The sequence below is a fragment of the Haliotis cracherodii genome, unplaced genomic scaffold (assembly GCF_022045235.1).
Source record: "Haliotis cracherodii isolate W230 unplaced genomic scaffold, xgHalCrac1.p SCAF_12, whole genome shotgun sequence".
Classification (NCBI taxonomy): Eukaryota; Metazoa; Mollusca; class Gastropoda; order Lepetellida; family Haliotidae; genus Haliotis; species Haliotis cracherodii.
This window is the reverse complement of record NW_027266267.1, coordinates 22,534,683-22,555,991: the sequence shown is the minus strand read 5'-3', so window position 1 is coordinate 22,555,991 and position 21,309 is coordinate 22,534,683. Positions and strand designations below refer to the sequence as shown.

Below are 21,309 nucleotides of genomic sequence, written 5' to 3'. Positions count from 1 at the left end.
TATAGACACAATTGATATGATGACGATAGATAATTTTCGAAGTGCGGCGAATGTTTCAAATGTGATCCCGAACTAGCTTAATGACAACGTAGATGTTATAAGTTTGTTTCCCTGAGGAAAATACGTCTTACCTTCTTAGTGTCCAAACAATATCAGGTGATGTGAGCCCGCTCGTGTTTACCAGGATCTCCTGACAAAGCTGTCGAGGTCACATACCTGCAGTGGTGTCTACAGAAGGACGCGACAGGGGAGAAGCTGCATCAGAACTAGGCAGCATTGTTATCCAGCCGGGTGCGGTGTGAAATGATGTTTGATTGTGGTTTGTCCAAATTCAATGTACAAAATGTGCTCCAAAAGTAGTATCATATTCCATACTGTTAGCAAGGAAGCGATATTTTCATGTTTTGGCGGCCATCTTGTCGGCCATCTTGTCGGCCATCTTGAACATTTCAAAATGCTCAAAGATGACAGTCGGGTGCGGTGTGAAATGATAATGTTTGATTGTGGTTTGTCCAAATTCAATGTACAAAATATGCTCCAAAAGTAGTATCATATTCCATACTGTTAGCAAGGATGCGATATTTTCATGTTTTGGCGGCCATTTTGTCGGCCATCTTGAATATTTCAAAATGCCCAAAGATGACAGTCGGGTGCGGTGTGAAATGGTAATGTTAGATACATGGTAGATAAAGAAACGAACACGTTGTAATAAAAAAAATGAAAACCGGAATATTCATATTGTTATATTACATTGTTAACGGAATATGTTTTCTAATCATGCAACCTCTAAAGCTAAATTTAAAACATGAATTGTTTATTGTTAAGCAAGTTAATGGTAATGTTTTATTGTGGTTTGTCCAAATTCAATGTACAAAATCGGACACCAGAAATGGGCTTTACACATTGTACCCATGTCGGGATTCGAACCCGGGTCTTCGGCGGGACGAGCGAACGCTTTAACCACTAGGCTACCCGACCGCCCCCTCAATATTGCAATATCGTTTAATTAAGTAGCGGGATACAACATGTTATACCCCTCTCGCATCAACAGGAGTGAGTGAGTGTTGTTTTACGTTGTTTCTAAGCAATCTTTCAGCAATATCACGGCAATAGACTGCACAAAATAGGCTGCATACATTGTACCAATGTGAGGAATCGAACCTGGGTTTTCGGCTGCCGAGCGAACACTTTAAGCACTAGGCTATCCCACCACCCGCACCATGAGGAACGTACTCGTATTCCCACATCAGGTTTGTGGCTACACCGACTTTGGAATTCTCGGAAAATCCTATTACAGCGTTACATGATTCAGTAGAAAGGGTATGAACAATCCAATGACATATACCACGGATTTGTTTTTTATTGTCCGTTTTTTTTAAAGGGGAGGGGCGTAATATCAGCTATTCCAAAACGCCATTCTAGTCGTGCTTATAGCAGATATTCAAAATGTGCTGTCACTTAGCACCTGCATCTATATATCCACAGCTGCTCGGGGGCACGGGTAGTCCAGTCGTCTAAGGCGCCGCGATTCGCTGTGCAGAGTTGCGTCCCTTGGGCACGCCAGAAACCTATGATTGTGGGTTCCAATCCCGGTTCGCCCCAATTATGTTTCTAGGTTTGTCAGCACAATACCCCTGCGCGTGGGTTTCACCGAAGTGGTAAACGTCTGAGACCTGCATCACTTCGGGCTTTCCTACCACATTAAGCTGACACGCCGTGATATAACTGGAATACTGTTAAAAGCGGCGTTAAACCCAACCACGGACCTATATAACAAGTCCGTGACCCAACTCACTCACTCGACAGCTGGTCACTTGAAAAAAATCATAACATCGATAACCGATACTGCAATATCTTACTGTTAACACAGAAGAGGTAAGGAGATTCTTCACTTGGAGTTTATTCAGGGTACTAATATTCAAGCACAATTCAAAATCGAAATATATTTGCTTTTTTCCGAAATAAAAATTCAAGGATTAATGCCAAGTTAAATAAATAGTTAAGCAGTCATGGGTCGAATCTGCAAAAGGTACATTAGGTTCGCCATCTCAGAAGGATTCTCAGACTAGGATTCCGACCATGCACTCCGGAACAGCATTGTTTGGTAATCCAGCTTCTTGGCCCAGCATTGACCGTTATTCCAGATTCCAAGGTTGAAGTAGCCGCATTTGGCGTGGTGGTTGCCGGTGTTTGGAACGTCCACGTCGTCGCCGTCAACGTTGCAGGTGGTTTCTCCGATGTAATGTTCCCATCCTTCGCTGCTGAATCCTGGTCGGAGATCCACCATGTAACCCTGTGAGGCAGCAACAGCGTTAATATGGAGTGAGTGAGTGAGTGAGAGAGTGAGTGAGTGAGTGGCTGGGTGGGTGGGTGGGCGGGCGAGCGAGCGACTGGACGGGCGGACGGGCGGAGTGAGGGAGTGAGGGAGTGAGTGAGTGAGTGGGTGGGTGGGTTGGCGAGCGGGCGGGCGGAGCGAGGGAGTGAGTAAGTGAGTGGAATTTTGGGTGAGCGAGCGAGTGAGTGGGTGGGTGGGTGGGTGGGTGGGTGGTTGAGTGAGTAAGTGAGTAAGTGCGAGAGTGAGTGACGATTTATAGTCACGTCGGGAATAGTTGAGCCATATCGTGACTAAATCAAATTATACAATATATAGATTAAGAATAACAAAACTGTCGACAAAGGACAGTAAAGAAACTAGACTATCACAGATGTAGGTTTAGAACTAGTATGTTACTCTAAAATTTGACTATTCCTAACACTACAGTATATATAAGTGAAATAGTTGCAGTAGTAGTGAGATGAGGTGAGGTGAAATGGGGTTTAACGTCGCGTCCAAGATTATTGCATTTATATAGCGACGTGCATGTACGTGTGTGTGGCTGCTTGTACTAGTCCGGAGTGATGCCGATTTATAGTGCTAGCCCACTGAGATACCATGCTACAGTTTAACATGAATACCCCACTCAGACACAGTATAGTGACTCCGAGCCGACCAGTCCTTGTTTTAGCCCCTTAATGCCGAGCGCCAGACAGGGTAACAACAAGTACAATCTTTTAACGTCTTTTGGTATGACGCAGCCGGGGATCGATCCCCGGACCTTCCGCTCTCAGGGCGGACGCTCTACCACTAGATCACAGAGGCGGTCAGTAGTAGTAGTAGTAGTAGTAGTAGGCGGTCAGTAGTAGTAGTAGTAGTAGGCGATCAGTAGTAGTAGTAGTAGTAGTAGAAGTAGTAGTAGTAGTAGTAGTAGTAGTAGTAGTAGTAGTAGTAGTAGTAGTAGTTGTTGTTGTTGTTGTAGTTGTAGTTTGCATATTAAACAACTTTCCTATGATATTGTCTACGGTGATTTGAGAAATAGACGCGCATCCTATCATTTCACCAGTGCGTTTTGACTGCACAATGCCTGCAACACGAGTGACCTACCTTGAAGTCGAACCATCCATTGTCGGTCTGGTCACAGTCCATATAGAGATCAGCCAGCCAAAGACTCTCTCCGACGAGGCCGAGGAGGGATGAGTTCGTGTGGTCGAAGGAGCTACAACCAACAGATGATAATATAATATATTGACGACAGACAGTAACGTAACGTCTAAGGTGAGTGAGTGAGTTGGGTTTAACGCCGCTTTTAACATTATTCCAGTTATATCACGGCGTGTCAGCTTAATGTGGGAGGAAAGCCCGAAGTGATGCAGGTCCCAGACGTTTACCACTTCGGTGAAACCCACGAGCACGGGTATGGTGCTGACAAACCTAGAAACGTAATCGGGGCGAACCGGGATTGGAACCCACAATCATAGGTTTCTGGCGTGCCCAAGGGACGCAACTCTGCACAGTGAATAGCGGCGCCTTAGACGACTGGGCCACCCGTGCCCCCTAACATCTAAGGTCGGACACAAACACACTATGATAGTGTCATAGCGACCTCTTTATATAAAAAAAACCCCATATGTCTGATTGAACAAAGCCCAATTACCATGTAGCCATGACAATGATTTTCGGTCATTTTTCTCAGTGGTTCAGAGTACATGTTTTAAATAAAATAGCCATAAAGTACAAGGCAACGATAGGGTGGGTGATTTAACTGTACAAGCCCAGACTTAGACCCCAGTGACTATTTCTTGTTCCGGCAAATGAAATCTGCCCTACGTGGAAGACGCTTCCAGGATGACGAGGACACAAAGGCTGCCACAGAGGCGTGGTTAGAGGGCCAATCTGCGGATTTCTATAAAAGTGGTATAAAAAGCTTGAAGGGCAATTGGAATAAGTGTATTGAGGTGAATGGAGATTATATTGAAAAATAAAAGTGCGAGAGATATTCTGCGACTTGGTCTTATATTGAAGTTGCAAAACTTATTGAACGCCCCTCGTAATTATATACAATGTAAAACAATAAATCATATGAAAAATTCACTATAGTGTACTATGGAACACACCAGTTCTTATACTATAAAGGTATGCATGGGTATAAATGATTTAGTTAGTTCACATATTTGTCGATGATGGAGAGGAATTTTGCGGGTTTCTTAAGATCTGTGATTTTTGAGGGAAGAAAGGAGGATTTTAGCGATGTTGGAATATTGTGTGTATTTATCGGCTATGAGAGAGGTTCTATATTCAATAAATGTTTCACATTTAATAGTCAGTGAAATTCATCAACTATAGCTGGCGATTTGCAGAGTTCACATGTTCGTAGCTGTATGTTTGCACCAAGCCAGCGGCCAACTTCTGTAGGTAAATGGTGATTCCATGTTCGGAATTTCAAGTTAGGGTTGTAAATATGTTAGTAAGTAGGAGGAATTTTTCAAATGACGGCATATCTTTCAGGTATTTATAGTAATTTCCTTTTGAACTCCGCTCAACGTCCGCCCTCCTATCTTGATAAAACTGACCTTTCAGAATGTTTTCTACCCGAGTGATTAGCCACTGACTTGATACACTCTGTGGGTCGGTAAATATATATGCTACAAACCACAGTTATCGAGAAAAGTTTTAACATTCTTAATCCAAACATGATCATAACTGCTATTTATATGCTGAAGATATGCGAAGTTGTATATCAGGTGCGATAGCTATTTTAGATTAGCAATTTTATGCCGGTAATGAACACGTCTAGCAATCTTATTAAAATCAGATCATAGTTGGTCATTCCATTGGTCCGTCAAAGTTCGGGCAAGGTCGGTCTGACGTGACCCGTAATGGGATGTCCTCAGATCTTTGTTTAGCGGTAGCGAAAACAAAGATCTGCTTTTAATTAGATTGGCCAATCAGCATGAAGTAAATAGCTCAGTCAGACTTACTGAAAATGATACCCTGGCCAACTTACTGGTCATTTGTTGTGTGCATCATAGGAGTGCCCTGAGCAGCTGTATTCTGGTTGTATCTACCCTGCGTCGCCTCGGCGCCTTCCCATCCCAGATAGAGGTCCCCTTCGGAGGTCTGAGCGAAGAAGCCTTGGGGATACTGAGTCTTTACCTCATGTCTGATGCGGATGCTGTCATCACCATGTCCTCCCCGAAGAAAGATGTTCTGACCCCAGTCCGTGTACTTGGAGATGGCGACGATGGTGCGTTGAAAGTTGACAGCGGATGCCGTCAGAGCGCAGCATAGGACCAGAACCGACGCAATGATCAGTCGAGACATGGCGACAAGCATAATGTGTTTGACGATGATTTGGGTCGGACTTTATAGCCTTAATTGACATAGTGGTTATATAAGTAGGTCGTGTCGGATCGGTGTTAGTCCAGGTGATCCCAGATAAAAGCTTATTGATGTCTGCTGAACAAACTGTTTACTGTAGAATGCGTGTCCAGGTTCCGACACCTTTAGGGACAGGTTTCTCCAATGTCACGTTTCCGTGTCTGTATATTCAATTTTTATAGATTAATGTCTACCTCGTTTTGATCCTTTAGTTTGTTTTGTTAATGGACGTTAACACGATGTTTCACTGATCATTAGACAATACACAAACATATTGCACCTGGACTGATCCGAAATTATCTTCTTTCTCTTTCCCGCCCTTTCCTCTTTCTCGTACTCCCTCTCAGTTGTAAGGGGCACGGGTGGCCCAGTCGTCTAAGGCGCCGCGATTCGCTGTGCAGAGTTGCGTCCCTTGGGCACGCCAGAAACCTATGATTGTGGTTTCGAATCACGGTTCGCCCCAATTATGTTTCTAGGTTTGTCAGCACCATACCCGTGCTCGTGGGTTTCACCGAAGTGGTAAACGTCTGATACCTGCATCACTTCGGGCTTTCCTCCCGCATTAAGTTGACACGCCGCGATATAACTGGAATAATGTTAAAAGGAGCGTTAAACCCAACTCACTCACTCACCTCTCAGCTGTACGTGAGTGGTCTGCTACTGCCCGATCACTATGATTTGGTGGGTTGGCTGGTTGTTTAACGCCGAACTGAGCAATATTACAGCTATATGACGGCGGTCTGTAAGTATTCGAGTCTGGACCAGACAATCCAGTGATTAATATCATGATCATCGATCCACGTAATTGGGGTCTTTGTGTCAATGATCTAATGAAATAAGAATGACATTGTATATTTTGTTCACACCATACGTAACAAAAAACCAACGGAAGATGTCGTCACTGCATAGAGACGCCGGATCGACACCGTTGTTAGGTAATTGTCATTCTTAATTAGGGGGGAAATAATGAGTGAGTGAGTGAGTATGGTTTTACGCCGCTTTTAGCAATATTCCAGCAATATCACGGCGGGGGACACCAGAAATGGGCTTCACACATTGTACCCATGTCGGGAAACGAAGCCGGGTCTTAGGCGTGACGAGCGAACGCTTTAACCACTAGGCTACCCGACCGCTCCTAAATAAGGTAAGAAAGTCTAGTTACTTCTCTTGCTGAAATTGATGCTGATATTCTTTTCATGTATATAATTGAGTGTATTGTTGCTACATCGTCTCCGGGAACAACATACCACATATAGCACCCGTGCACCACAAAATGTTCAGTTTTAACCACTTAAGCCTTGGAACCACTCTAAAAACCAGAATATCCCGAGACAGATTGTTACACACGGTTTTGGTTGGTTTAGTGAGTGAGTGAGTTGGGTTTAACGCCGCTTTAAACAGTATTCCAGTTATATCACGGCGTGTCAGCTTAATGTGAGAGGAAAGCCGGAAGTGATGCAGGTCTCATACGTTTACCACTTTCGTGAAACCCACGAGCACGGGTATGGTGCTGACAAACCTAGAAACATAATTGGGGCGAACCGGTATTGGAACCCACAATCATAGGTTTCTGGCGTGTCCAAGGGACGCAACTCTGCACAGCGAATCGCGGCGCCTTAGACGACTGGGCCACTCGTGCCCCCTTTGGTTATTTTAAGAACGATAAGTTTTCACACAACCTCGAAAAGTACCTCTCGAACAGACAACCCCCCCGCCAACGTAAGCGAGGCACCCAACATCACTGAAATCGAAACACCGTCGAATAGTCAACTTCCATTGGACAATGGCCGAGGCTAGGGTAATATATATAAAATGGATGTCTTCTAAACAGACACTGGTAGCATGATCGATTTTATGAGTACGAAACTGAGTGAAGATATTTACTTTCTTGTGAAGTGGTTGACACCAAATGTAGACGGCAATGACAAATTCCAAACAGTATGTCTAGTAGAAATATTTGTCAGACATTGATAAGTTGGATGGTAAAAATGTATTTTACAGCCCCGATTATGGTCGACTCTCAAGTGGCGTTTGCATATCTATTACTTGCCCGCGAAGAGATCACCTGTTTAAACAACATACAGCTGCATTACACACTGTGTAATACCAAAGTGCGTGCTTGTGTACTGCGGGAACACGTACAAGTATTGAAAGCTCTCAACATCGCTTGGCTTATTCAACGGCATTGCGTGAGGAGATGATAGATCACTGAGAGGAGCTTATGCACACTCAATGACCCCAGCAATCCCGTTGCTAGGATGACGTCACATGGCATTGTTTCACCGGTGTATCTTGCAACAAAATTCCACAAAACACGTCACAAGGCGATCGTATTGTAGCGCAACGACAGTCGTAAGTTTCGGTTAAAGTATCTGAGTTACGATAACCTTTGCGCTACGATAACTTTGTGGAACGGACGCCTGAATTCTAAAGATGGGCCGTAGTATGGTATTAAATTAATATGTGTCAAAGTTTGAAGTATTATTCTGTTAAACATAATATGATTACGTTGTGGATCGTATAGGTGTCGGCCTATTCATACAGAACAGTGAAATTCTAAAAAAAGTTATAAATGGCAAGTATTAAATAAAATACTAAACTCGCTCCGGTGTAATACCAATTTTATGAAACTCGTGAATAGTTCTGGTATCTGACTCGCTTTCGCTCGTCAAATACAAGAACTATTCACTCGTTTCATAAAATCGGTATCACATGGGAGCTCGTTTCGTATTCTATATGTAGCCATCGTTCAATTAGTATATTTTTTTTGCAGGTTAATTAATATCAGACATTGATAATTTTCTCTGGACGCACGTACAGGTGAACAAAACAACCAATTTTATAACTTGCTATCTTTGAATATGATATTGGTAAACACAGCATTCCATTTAGAGGATAGCAAGACATACTTGCTGATGGTCGTAAACAGTGTGATACACAGCAAATATTATTAGGCTAGTGTTATTTATTCAAGCTATTTATTGTTAACAGCAGGGTATATCGAGACGCAGAATGGGAATGTACGTACTGTGGTCACCAGGGCTGTAGTGTGAATGCTTACTTTATCTGTTCTCCAGATCGTTTTCAATATATAGACAGGTTAAAAATTGGAGAACATACAGATTAATAATAATTGTTAAACTAAAAAAAACCCTTAATATTTCAGATGTTTGTTTGTTTGTTGTTTAACGCAGCACTCAGCAATATTCCAGCTATATGACGGCGGTCTGTAAATAATCGAGTCTGGACCAGACAATCCAGTGATTGATATCATGAGCATCGATCCACGCAATTGGGATCGATGACATGCATCAACCAGGTCAGCTAACCTGACCACCCGATCCCGTTAGTCGCCTTTTACGACATGCATAGTCACCTTTTAGGGCAAGTTCGGGTTGCTGAAGACCTATTCTACCCCGGATCTTCTGTGTGAGTGAGTGATTACTGTTCAAGGCCTTTCTGAACAGTATTCCAGTTATATCATGGCGTGTCAGCTGAATGTGGGAGGAGAGCCCCAAGTGATGCAGGTCTCAGACGTTTACCACTTTGATGAAACACTTGAGTACGGGTATGGTGCTGACAAACCTAGAAACAAAAGCGGGGCGAACCGGGATTCGAACCCACAATCATACGTTTCAGGAGTGCTCAAGGGACACAACTCTGCACAGGGACTTATGGCACTTTAGCGGACTGGGCCACCCTGCCCGCCAATCAGCCAAGTAACCACACTGGACCACACACTCCATGAAGTCGCCACTTACGTCCATCAATAACTCTCAAATTGTCGGTCCTCAATGACCAGAGTTTACAAGAAATATGATATTAGATCGTTGAAGAGGTCTTGTGGATAGAATGTCTGGCCGGAGAACGCAAGGTTGTTGTGTTTATTCAATCACCTGGCCACGTCAAACCACAAGACATTAGAATAGGTTGTTAACATTTGTTGTTACCCTGTCTGGCACTCGGATCATAAATAAAACAAGGAATGGCCGGCTCGGGGCAGTATACTGTGTCTGAGTTGGGTATTCATGTCACATTTTAGTAGTGTCATGGTATCTCAGTGGGCTGGCACTATAAACTAACAATCAAGGCTTTTCAAGGTCGACACTAACAAGCAAGGCTTTTCAAGGTCGACACTAACAATCAAGGCTTTTCAAGGTCGACACTAACAATCAAGGCTTTTCAAGTCGACACTAACAATCAAGGCTTTTCAAGAGGGACATTAAAAATTCAAGGCTTTTCAAGCCTGTGGGAACCTTGGCAGAGCAATTAGAGTGAGTGAGTGAGTGAGAGTGAGTGAGTGAGTACACCTCTTTTAGCAATATTCCAGCAATATCATGGCAGGGCACAGTAGAAATGGGCTTCACACATTCTACCCATGTGGGGAGTCGAACCCGGGTCTTCATTGTGACGTGAGAACGCGTCTTCCTCCCCACCCAGAGCACCAAGAAAGAAACAAGCAAGGAGGCATATTTCTTTTATTCACTTCCACACATAGTCAAACAAGTCAGCACATCATTACATAAATACTTCCTAACATCCTGTTTCCTAAAGTACATGTTATCCTTTGGTGTCCTTCAGTGTCAATAGTCAAACAAGTGAAGATCCTGGTTGAAAAAGGTCTTCAGTAACCCATGCTTGCGTTAAACAACAAACCAACCAACCAAACCTAATCAAACAATTATACCTGCATTCTTGACAATGTGAACGAAAGTCTAATAGTCAGTTTATTATATCTTCAGGATGCTTTGGGGACTTGGTGCCAATGTTTGTTTGTTTGTTTGTTGTTTAACGCCGCACTCAGCAATATTCCAGCTGTATGACGGCGGTCTGTAAATAATCGAGTCTGGACCAGACAATCCAGTGATTGACAACATGAGCATCGATCCACGCAATTGGGATACGATGACATGCATCAACCACGTCAGCGAGTCTGACCATCTGATCCTGTTAGTCGCCTCTTACGACAAGCATAGTCGCCTTGGGTTGCTGAAGACCTGTTCTACCCCGGATCTTCACAGGCCCTTTGTGCCAATGAGGCGAGCTGGTCCTTCCAATGACCTGCACTGATGTCTGATGATCACTGTATCCAAGGTTCCTCCTCTTCACCTGTCATACCTCTTGGTTGTGTCTAGGTAGTCTCCGTCAACAGGGTCATAATCTTTGATTGGTGGAGTCTCGACAGGGCCCTTCATCTCTAGGGGGAGAAGCATCTCATCAATCTGTGGAGCGAAGACATATTCAGTGTATATAACATAGAAATATAGAGTGGAAGATATAGTCAGTGTGTTCAGGGCATTATAAGGAGTGGAAGATATATTCAGGGCGAAATATAGAGTGGAAGATATAGTCAGTGTGTTCTGGGCATTTTAAGGAGCGGAAGATATATTCAGGGCGAAATATAGAGTGGAAGATTTAGTCAGTGTGTTCTGGGCATTATATTCCATGCGAAATATAGAGTGGAAGATATAGTCAGTGTGTTCAGGGCATCATAAGCAGCGGAAGATATATTCAAGGAATATAGAGTGGAATATATAGTCAGTGTGTTCAGGGCATTATAAGGAGCGGAAGATATATTCAGGGCGAAATATAGAGTGGAAGATATAGTCAGTGTGTTCTGGGCATTATAAGGAGCGGAAGATATATTCAGGGCGAAATATAGAGTGGAAGATTTAGTCAGTGTGTTCTGGGCATTATAAGGAGCGGAAGATATATTCAGGGCGAAATATAGAGTGGAAGATATAGTAAGTGTGTTCTGGGCATTATAAGGAGTGGAAGATATATTCAGGGTGAAATATAGAGTGGAAAATATAGTCAGTGTGTTCAGGGCATTATAAGGAGCGGAAGATATATTCAGGGCGAAATATAGAGTGGAAGATATAGTAAGTGTGTTCTGGGCATTATAAGGAGCGGAAGATATATTCAGGGCGAAATATAGAGTGGAAGATATAGTCAGTGTGTTCAGGGCATTATAAGGACCGGAAGATATATTCAGGGCAAAATATAGAGTGGAAGATATAGTCAGTGTGTTCAGGGCATTATAAGGAGCGGAAGATATATTCAGGGTGAAATATAGAGTGGAAGATATAGTCAGTGTGTTCAGGGCATCATAAGCAGCGGAAGATATATTCAGGGCGAAATATAGAGTGGAAGATATAGTCAGTGTGTTCAGGGCATCATAAGCAGTGGAAGATATATTCAGGGCGAAATATAGACAGGAAGATGTAGTCAGTGTGTTCAGGGCATTATAAGGAGCGGAAGATATATTCCGGGCGAAATATAGAGTGGAAGATATAGTCAGTGTGTTCAGGGCATCATAAGCAGCAGAAGATATATTCAGGGCGAAATATAGAGTGGAAGATATAGTCAGTGTGTTCAGGGCATCATAAGCAGCGGAAGATATATTCAAGGAATATAGAGTGGAAGATATAGTCAGTGTGTTCAGGGCATCATAAGGAGCGGAAGATATATTCAGGGCGAAATATAGAGTGGAAGATATAGTCAGTGTGTTCTGGGCATTATAAGGAGCGGAAGATATATTCAGGGCAAAATAAAGAGTGGAAGATATAGTCAGTGTGTTCTGGGCATCATAAGGAGTGGAAGATATATTCAGGGCGAAATATAGAGTAGAAATATAGTCAGTGTGTTCTGGGCATCATAAGGAGTGGAAGATATATTCAGGGCGAAATATAGAGTGGAAGATATAGTCAGTGTGTTCTGGGCATCATAAGGAGTGGAAGATATATTCAGGGCGAAATATAGAGTAGAAATATAGTCAGTGTGTTCTGGGCATCATAAGGAGTGAGAGATATATTCAGGGCGAAATATAGAGTGGAAGATATAGTCAGTATGTTCTGGGCATCATAAGGAGCGGAAGATATATTCAGGGCGAAATATAGAGTGGAAGATATAGTCAGTGTGTTCTGGGCATCATAAGGAGTGGAAGATATATTCCCGGCGAAATATAGAGTGGAAGATGTAGTCAGTGTGTTCAGGGCATTATAAGGAGCGGAAGATATATTCCCGGCGAAATATAGAGTGGAAGATATAGTCAGTGTGTTCAGGGCATTATAAGGAGCGGAAGATATATTCAGGGCGAAATATAGAGTGGAAGATATAGTCAGTGTGTTCTGGGCATCAAAAGGAGCTGAAGATATATTCAGGGCGAAATATAGAGTGGAAGATATAGTCCGTGTGTTCAGGGCATTATAAGGAGCTGAAGATATATTCAGGGCGAAATATAGAGTGGAAGATATAGTCCGTGTGTTCAGGGCATTATAAGGAGTGAAAGATATATTCAGGGTGAAATATAGTGGAAGATATAGTCAGTGTGTTCAGGGCATTATAAGGAGTGAAAGATATATTCAGGGCTACCTGGATTGCTTTCTGGTAAAGTTCCTCTGATTCTTCCCGAAGACTATCTAGCGCCCTCTGCTGGGACTTCATCGCCGCCCTGATGGCCGTCAGCTCGTGTTGGTGTCTGGTCATGCAGTAACGAGTCCAGTCTTTCGTCAGTAGTGCTCGGCACTCACTGTCCTCAAACGTCATCACCGTCTTCTCACGTCTACGTGACCTGGGGGAGAGGTGAGAGTGAAACAGTGTGTACGTGCTTGATGTTTACAACAAACAAGCATGAAATACTCACATCCCCCACCAATATGACATGTCAGGTGTGTGCAATGCATTAGCTCCTGTGAACTATGTTCACTGGGCCTTTTTGTAAATTTTATTACTGGTGTTGTTTTTTCATCTGCAGTTTATGATAGAATATGTTACTGAATTTGTAATGAGGAAGGATGAGACATATGGACGAACATCTTCTTTATTACTATTAGGAGCGATGGTTTCGGTGTAGGTTCTAACACTGTTATCAAACAAGTGAAGTACAGAGTATGGTTGACAAGAATATATATTGTTTATACAGTTGAGTAGGTTTAAGATCAGTTACACTGTTGTATTTGTAATGAGTTGTGTTTCTGTATGAAGTTAGTCAGTGAATGCAACAAATGTGTCCATGACACTTTTGGAGGAACATACACTCAAGCAATGCAGAACTTACCAACAAGAAAGGAAATGTATTCAATACTGTGAGATGACATTATGTGCCAAGTTTGGTAAAGAAATATAGTACGGTTTTCAAGATCTGCTCTGGAAACGAGGACTACGGCCATTTTCAGTCTAAATCAAAGTCGTTGCCATGGAAACACGAAAAATAACTTTTTAAAAAAATCCCAAACTATCAAAAGACACCAGTTCACCACTAGACCTATCTATGTGCCAAGTTTGGTGAAGAAATATGGTACGGTTTTCAAGATCTGCTCCTGAAACGAAATGTGACGGCCGGACGGCACCCATTCCTATATCCCCCTTCCACTTTGTGGCGGGGGATAATAAATTATCAAATGTGGATTCCTATGGCCAGCCTATTTTGCTGGGGACCTATTCTAACTTTAAATTCCAAAAGGATGTAAGAGAGGGGGAGGGGGAATGGAGGGAGGGGGAGGAGGGAATGAAGGGAGAGAGAGAGAGAGGTTGCCTCTCTTATGACCAGCATAGTTTGCTGGGGACCTATTCTAACCTGGAATAGGTGAGAATAGGTCTTCAGTAACCCATGCTTGTCATAAGAGGTGACTATGCTTCTTGTAAGAGGTGACTCATGGGATCGGGTGGTTAGGCTCACTGACTTGGTTGATGCAGGTTATCATATCCCAATTGCGTAGATCAATGGGTATGATGCCAATCACTGGATTGTCTGGTCCAGACTCGATCATTTACCTACCGCCGTCACATAGCTGGAATATTGCTGAGTGTGGGGTTAAACAACAAACAAGCAATCTACAATCACAGCACAGATCCTTACTCAATATCAGCCTTGATTAGGGCATCTCCAACAATTTCTTCAATTGGTTTCAGTTGCCGGCCATACTTCTCCAGCCTTTTTATCTGTCGTTCAAACTTCTTCTTCCTCTTCGTCTCCCGAGCTATGATTGTTGCTGAGTCTGCTTTCTTCTTCTTCTTCATCGGAGCAGCCCTGTAAAGGTCAAGGCCATCAACTTATCATTAGGAAGCACATTGGTTGCTTTTAAGCAATGTTGAACTTGATGATATCAAGGGATCCTGTGGTCTGTTCCACAAAGTGATCTTAGCGCTACGACCATCGTAAAGCTATGTTAAAGTATGGGAGTTAAGATCGTCTTAGCGCTAAGATCGCTTTGTGGAACGGGGCCCTGGATCCACTTGCACAAAACGATCTTAGTGCTACAACTATTGTAAGCCTATGTTAAAGTATAGGAGTTACGATCATCTTAGTGCTAAGACTATTGTAAGCCTATGTCAAAGTATAGGAGTTACGATCATCTTAGCGCTTAGACTATTGTAAGCCTATGTTAAAGTATAGGAGTTACGATCATCTTAGCGCTTAGACTATTGTAAGCCTATGTTAAAGTATTGGAATTACGATCATCTTAGCGCTAAGACTATTGTAAGCCTATGTTAAAGTATAGGAGTTACGATCATCTTAGCGCTTAGACTATTGTAAGCCTATGTTAAAGTATAGGAGTTACGATCATCTTAGCGCTAAGACTATTGTAAGCCTATGTTAAAGTATAGGAGTTACGATCATCTTAGCGCTAAGATCGCTTTATGCAAGTGGGGTCTGGTCCAAGCCCTGATCAATTCTTTGATAGGCATTTAAAAGTCGGAGTGAGTGAGTATGGGTTTACGCCACTTTTAGCAATATTCCAGCAATATCATGGCAGGGGACACTACAAAAGGGGTCCACATATTTTACCTATGTGACAGAGCTCCAGATAAGCTGCATATCTGCGTAAAATACGCATCAGAAATGCAGAAATATGCAGTAAAAAAAAATCCAAGCATATCAAATCCGCAACGAACATTACAGATACGCTACAAAAATAAAACTTGTGCGTATCATCAAAATATTGTGAAGTAACCCTGCGTATTCGATTAGCAAATCAGCAACTTATTTTGAAATTATAAACGGGTAATCCGTCAACCTTGCCAAACTCCACGATGACAGTTACATCATGATCATTTGCCATCACACTTTCTTGTGGAAGTATCGTGGTATTTTTGCGTCCTATAAAGCTCTCGAACCTAAACAACACCAGTTTGCAGGGACTAGATAATAGAGTTTTGAAATATTTAACTTAAATACCCACATGTGTAAAAACTTGTGGGTAACAGAAAATTGAATACCCAGATAGAATTACTGATACCCAATGATTTTAAAATGCATGGGTAAAATACCCACAACACCAAAAGCTTATCTGGAGCTCTGTATGTGACGAATCAAATCTGGGTCTCGGCATGACGAGCGAACGCTTAAACTCGGGGGTTACCTGACCCCCCCTTAAAAGTGGGCGACATGACGACATGACGACAGTGTTTTATGGATATAATTCTTTTTTCGTTTGTAACAACTACTTGCCCCTTCATCAGGCATCTTCCCGAGGCAAGAGAGTTGACTGACCATAGAAGTCCAGTTTCCACCCTTGCCGAACTAGGCTGGTATTATGGAGTTGCATTTTGGCAGGACTAACAAGCCTATGCATAGTCCAATCAAAATCATGCAACAAGATCGAAATCGCGTTTGTAAACTGTCATGCAGATTTCTGTCGATTGCATGATTTGCAAAGCCAATATTTATCGTTTTATTGATACACGATCATTCAATACAACATGAGTTGTGGCATAAGGAATCATGATGCACAGACTTAGTGTTACTGACAACAAATTAGATTGCTTTTTGTGTGTTTACAGCCTGTGACAGCGTCAAAAATAGATTGTTATTCGATTGTTATCAAAATATCAAATATACAGTTTCAAGGGTCAAAGCTTCCTGTAACTGTCAATATTCTTATCATCAACACATCCATGTACAAACTTTGCTTCTAGATGACAAAGGTCCTCACTGTACCATCGTCCCGAGGCAAGAGAGTTAACTGACTATAAAAGTCCAGTTTCCACCCTTGCCGAACTAGGCTGGTATTATGGAGTTACATTTTGGCTGGGCTAACGAGCCTATGCATAGTCCAATCAAAATCGCGCACCGAAATCAAAATCCGGTTTGTAAACTGTCGTGCAGATTTCTGTCGATTGCATGATTTGCAAAGCATTTGCACCGCCAACTCGTCAACAGATAAGTCTTTTCATGTTTTTAATCAAGGTGCTCACGTGATTTCATGCACTTCGCCATGTAAGACCAATTTTATCACAATATATAGATCTTGATCATCGATCAGATCATCTTGACTGGGGGCCGCCATTTTGTTTGAAACAAATGCAAGTGATACGAGAGGTGGAATCTGATTGGACCATAGGAGAGGCTTAGAAGGGACATAACTCCTATTAACCACTGGTGATGCTACGATCGACCCCAGGAATTTCAGTCTAGATTGGCAAGGGTGGAAACTGGACTTTTAAAGTCAGTTAACTCCCTTGCGTCGGGAAGATGTCATCAGGAGAATACTGGCACAACTCTACACAGCAAATGGTGGCCACTGATCATAGTTTATGCTGTTGATCTCAAAATTAAAATGTGATAAAAACAATATAATTTAAGATATTTTCATCAGTAGTCAAAGTTTTGAATTGGTCAAAATTTCAAGAATGATCATCAGTTTTCAACCATGGTTCAAAATTCCTTGTATTGAAGTGCCAATGGAACAGTTAAACTCACCATTTCCTGTGCTTTACATAGCAATAAATCACATGTAAATTGATCATCCAAACGTTTTACACACAATATGATTCACAAAAAAAAATGGGCCAAGGGTTTCAGAAAAAGAATGGAATCTCAATTAAAAGGAGGAGAGGTAAAATGGAGTTAATGTCGCGTCCAAGATTATTGCACTTATACAGCAACGTGCATGTACGTGTACGTCTTAAAAGATGGTACTTGTTGTTACCCTGTCTGGCGCTTGGCATTAAGGCGCTAAAACAAGGACTGGTTGGCTCGGAGTCAGTATACTGTGTCTGAGTGGGGTATTCATGTAAAACTTCGGAATGGTATATCAGTGAGCTAGCACTATAAATCAGCATCAGTCCGGACTAGTACAAGCAGCCACACACATGCATACACGTCGCTATACATAAGTGCAATAATCTGGACGCGACGTTAAATCCCATTTCACCTCACGTCACCTTTCAAACTTGCATGGGTCCTTATGGCCTTGGGTAAATCTACATAACCTGCAGTTTCTAAATGAGGGCCTGAAGGGTTACTAATGTCTGTGGGTCCTGATGGCAGCCTGGAATTTTTATTTACTTTCAAACACTGTGTTTGTTGTTTAATGCCACACTCAGCAATATTCCAGCTCCATGACAGCAGTCTGTAAATGATTGAGCCTGGACCAGACAATCCAGTGATTGATATCATGAGCATCGATCCATGCAATTGGGATTCGATGACATGCATCAACCAAGTCAGCGAGCCTGACCACCCGTTCCCGTTAGTCGCCCCTTACGACAAGCAAAGTCACCTTCTACAGCAAGCAGGTTGCTGATGACCTAATCTACCCCAGATCTTCAAGGGTTACTGGCTAAAGGCTCGAGATCACCATTCATACACTCAGGACAGACTGATCTGTATTTCCTTGTAGCTAGTTGATTATTCTTCAATTTTATCCCTGGATGAGTGAGTAAGTGAGTGAGGTTTTACGCCCCTTTTAGCAATATTCCAGCAATATCACGGCGGGGGACACTACAAATGGGCTTAACACAGTGTACCCATGTCGGGAATCGAACCCGGGTCTTCGGCGTGAGGAACAAACGCTTTAACCACTAGGCTACCCGACCACCCCTATCCCTGGATGATTGATACAGTCTGTATCTGGGGCACCGCAAGCTTGTGTCTCACCAGACTTGACTGGAGGTCCTGAAGAGTAGAGGGTACACCTGAGTGTGAACACATCGGGATGTCTTCAGTCCACCCAAACTTAGTCTGAAAAGAGAAGTGAGTGAGATGGTTTTAATACTGCTGAACATTACTTCAAATTAATGGCAAAGGATCATCAAGGATTTACTGGGGGTCATCAAGGATTTACTGAGGATTACCAAGGATTTACTGAGGATCATCAAGGATTTATTGAGGATTATCAAGGATTTACTGAGGATCATCAAGGATTTATTGAGGATTATCAAGGATTTACTGAGGGTCATCAAGGATTTACAAGGACTTACTGAGGATTATCAAGGACTTACTGAGGATTATCAAGGATTTACTGAGGATCATCAAGGATTAACTGAGGATCATCAAGGATTTACTGAGGATCATCAAGGATTAACGGTGGATCATCAAGGATTTACTGAGGATCATCAAGGATTTACGGTGGATCATCAAGGATTTACGGTGGATCATCAAGGATTTATTGAGATTCATCAAGAATTTACTGAGGATCATTAAGGATTTACTGAGGATCATTAAGGATTTACTGAGGATCATCAAGGATTTACTGGATGCAAAATTCTGCATCCTATGTGCATAAAAACTGAAAACTTCCGCACAAAAAATTACAGAGCACATTCTCTGTGATGTAGAAAATTTGAACGCATGTTTAGGTTTTGGCTTGTTTTTTCACGCTGCACTCAGCAATATTCCAGCTGTATGAAGGCATTCAGAAAATAATTGAGTCTGGACCAGACAATCCAGTGACTGACATCATGAACATTGATCCACGCAATTGGGATACGATGACCTGCATCAACCAAGTCAACGAGCCTGACCACCTGATCCCGTTTGTTGCCTCTTGCGCCAAGCATAGTCACCTTTTACGGCAAGCATGGGTAGCTGAAGACCTATTCTACCCCGGATCTTCACGGGTCACATGTTTAGGAAAGAATGCTGCTATTTCATAATTTGGTACCACTTAAAGGGACAGGGCGTTGATCATTCTGAAGCTTTGTTTTCTGCTCTCTTTCTTGCGGGACAGAATGTTCTGTTCCCGTGGCCACACCACAAATGTAAACTTATCATGAGACCAGAGTTTTCTCTTATCATTGCTTATTTGCAAACAAACACATTTTCTGTAATAAGAACAGGCAGGCCTATTGCAGGCCTTTCGGTGCATATTATTGTTTGGCATAATTATACAGATATACCACTACAGCTGTGTCAGTGAAGTGCATGACAAAATAACTTCACTCATCAAAGTGACCATATCACTAGCTCTCCGTAGAGCTTTAATGACAAAAGTGGAGGATAAATACGCAAATGGATACTTTCTCAACATGCTCAATGAAAGGTTTGTGTACTTAATGTGCAGTGAGTGAGTGAGTTGGGTTTAACGCCGCTTTTAACAGTATTCCAGTTATATCGCGGCGTGTCAGCTTAATGTGAGAGGAAAGCCCGAAGTGATGCAGGTCTCAGAAGTTTACCACTTCGGTGAAACCCACAAGCATGGGTTTGGTGCTGACAAACCTAGAAACATAATCGGGGCGAAACGGGATTCGAACCCACAATCATAGGTTTCTGGCGTGCCCAAGGGACGCAATTCTGCACAGTGGTGTTGGATCATAAAGACCTGTAAGAGTCCCTAAGAACGAAAAACAGGTGTTGGATCGTAAAGACATGTAAGTTTCCCTATGAACATGATGACCGAAAAAGGGGTGTTGGATCGTAAAGACGTGTAAGTTTCCCTAAGACCGAAAAAGGGGTGTTGGATCGTAGAGTGTAAGTTTCCCTAAGACCGAAAAAGGGGTGTTGGATTGTAAAAACGAGTAAGTTTTCCTAAGACCTAAAACGTGTGTTGGATCGTAAAGAAGTGGAGTGTTTCCCTAAGAACGAAAACGGGTGTCACCGGAGAATGAAGCACGGTAATGGTATAGCGAGACAGAGGTGGCACTAAAGCGTGGTAATTGAACAGATGGTAGAGCTCAGGCTGTGCCGAGTAAACTGCATTGTTGCCCTTCTACATAATTTTTGCCATTAAACAATAAAATCATGTGACTAACCACGGGTCCAGATAGTCCTGTGGGTACCCGGGTCCTAATCAAGTACCCACTCGACCCGAGTTACCCGAGTTACACTATTATCTAGTTGTTTTTTTAACACTGGCTTCTAACTTAATCAGTGTGGCAATAAGTACTTCGTACCTTCCTCATCCGTAAGAAAAACACCAACTTTCTCTCCAATTTGCCACACACAAAAAAACAAACAATTAGGAAGCCAGTTTACTCTGCGCACCGCATTGCAAGGATATTAGGTCTTATCATGCTTATGTTGACATATGCGTTTGGCCTGCATCACAAGCCCTTATGGTTTTTAGCTACGATCACACATATTTAAATGTATACATTGTGTTTATTCTATTAGAAATTGGGTTAGAGTTGTTACACTCGAAGAAATACAGCAGAAAAACCTTGAAAATGTTGATAGAAGAGCAGGTAGTGCGCTTCTCATGGGCGCCGCCATGTTGGAAATAACACATAACAGAATGCGAAACGAAATTGACAATATCTGATTTTATAGTTACTGACTGACAACGATATTGCATCAATTATCTCGAAATCAGTTGACTATTTTCAAATATGTTATATTAAGGAAGCAAATTAAATATTTGATTGGAGATTAGATTAATTCCGAATCATAG

At 42.4% G+C, this 21,309-nt stretch overlaps 2 protein-coding genes across 2 annotated transcripts; both read right to left on the bottom strand.

Moving 5' to 3' along the window:
• Positions 1-1,892: 1,892 nt before the first annotated feature.
• LOC139457654 (alpha-amylase-like) lies at positions 1,893-5,666 on the bottom strand. Its single transcript, XM_071239007.1, has 3 exons — positions 5,322-5,666; positions 3,422-3,533; positions 1,893-2,293 (listed from the first exon to the last, which is right to left on the bottom strand). The coding sequence occupies exons 1-3, from the start codon at positions 5,648-5,650 to the stop codon at positions 2,066-2,068; spliced, it is 669 nt and encodes a 222-aa protein (XP_071095108.1). The 5' UTR covers positions 5,651-5,666; the 3' UTR covers positions 1,893-2,065.
• Positions 5,667-10,167: 4,501 nt separating this feature from the next.
• On the bottom strand, positions 10,168-21,131 carry LOC139457653 (large ribosomal subunit protein mL40-like). The gene is made up of 5 exons (XM_071239005.1): positions 21,079-21,131; positions 18,579-18,662; positions 14,556-14,726; positions 13,070-13,268; positions 10,168-10,917 (listed from the first exon to the last, which is right to left on the bottom strand). The coding sequence occupies exons 1-5, from the start codon at positions 21,129-21,131 to the stop codon at positions 10,801-10,803; spliced, it is 624 nt and encodes a 207-aa protein (XP_071095106.1). The 3' UTR covers positions 10,168-10,800.
• Between the last annotated feature and the right edge of the window lie 178 nt (positions 21,132-21,309).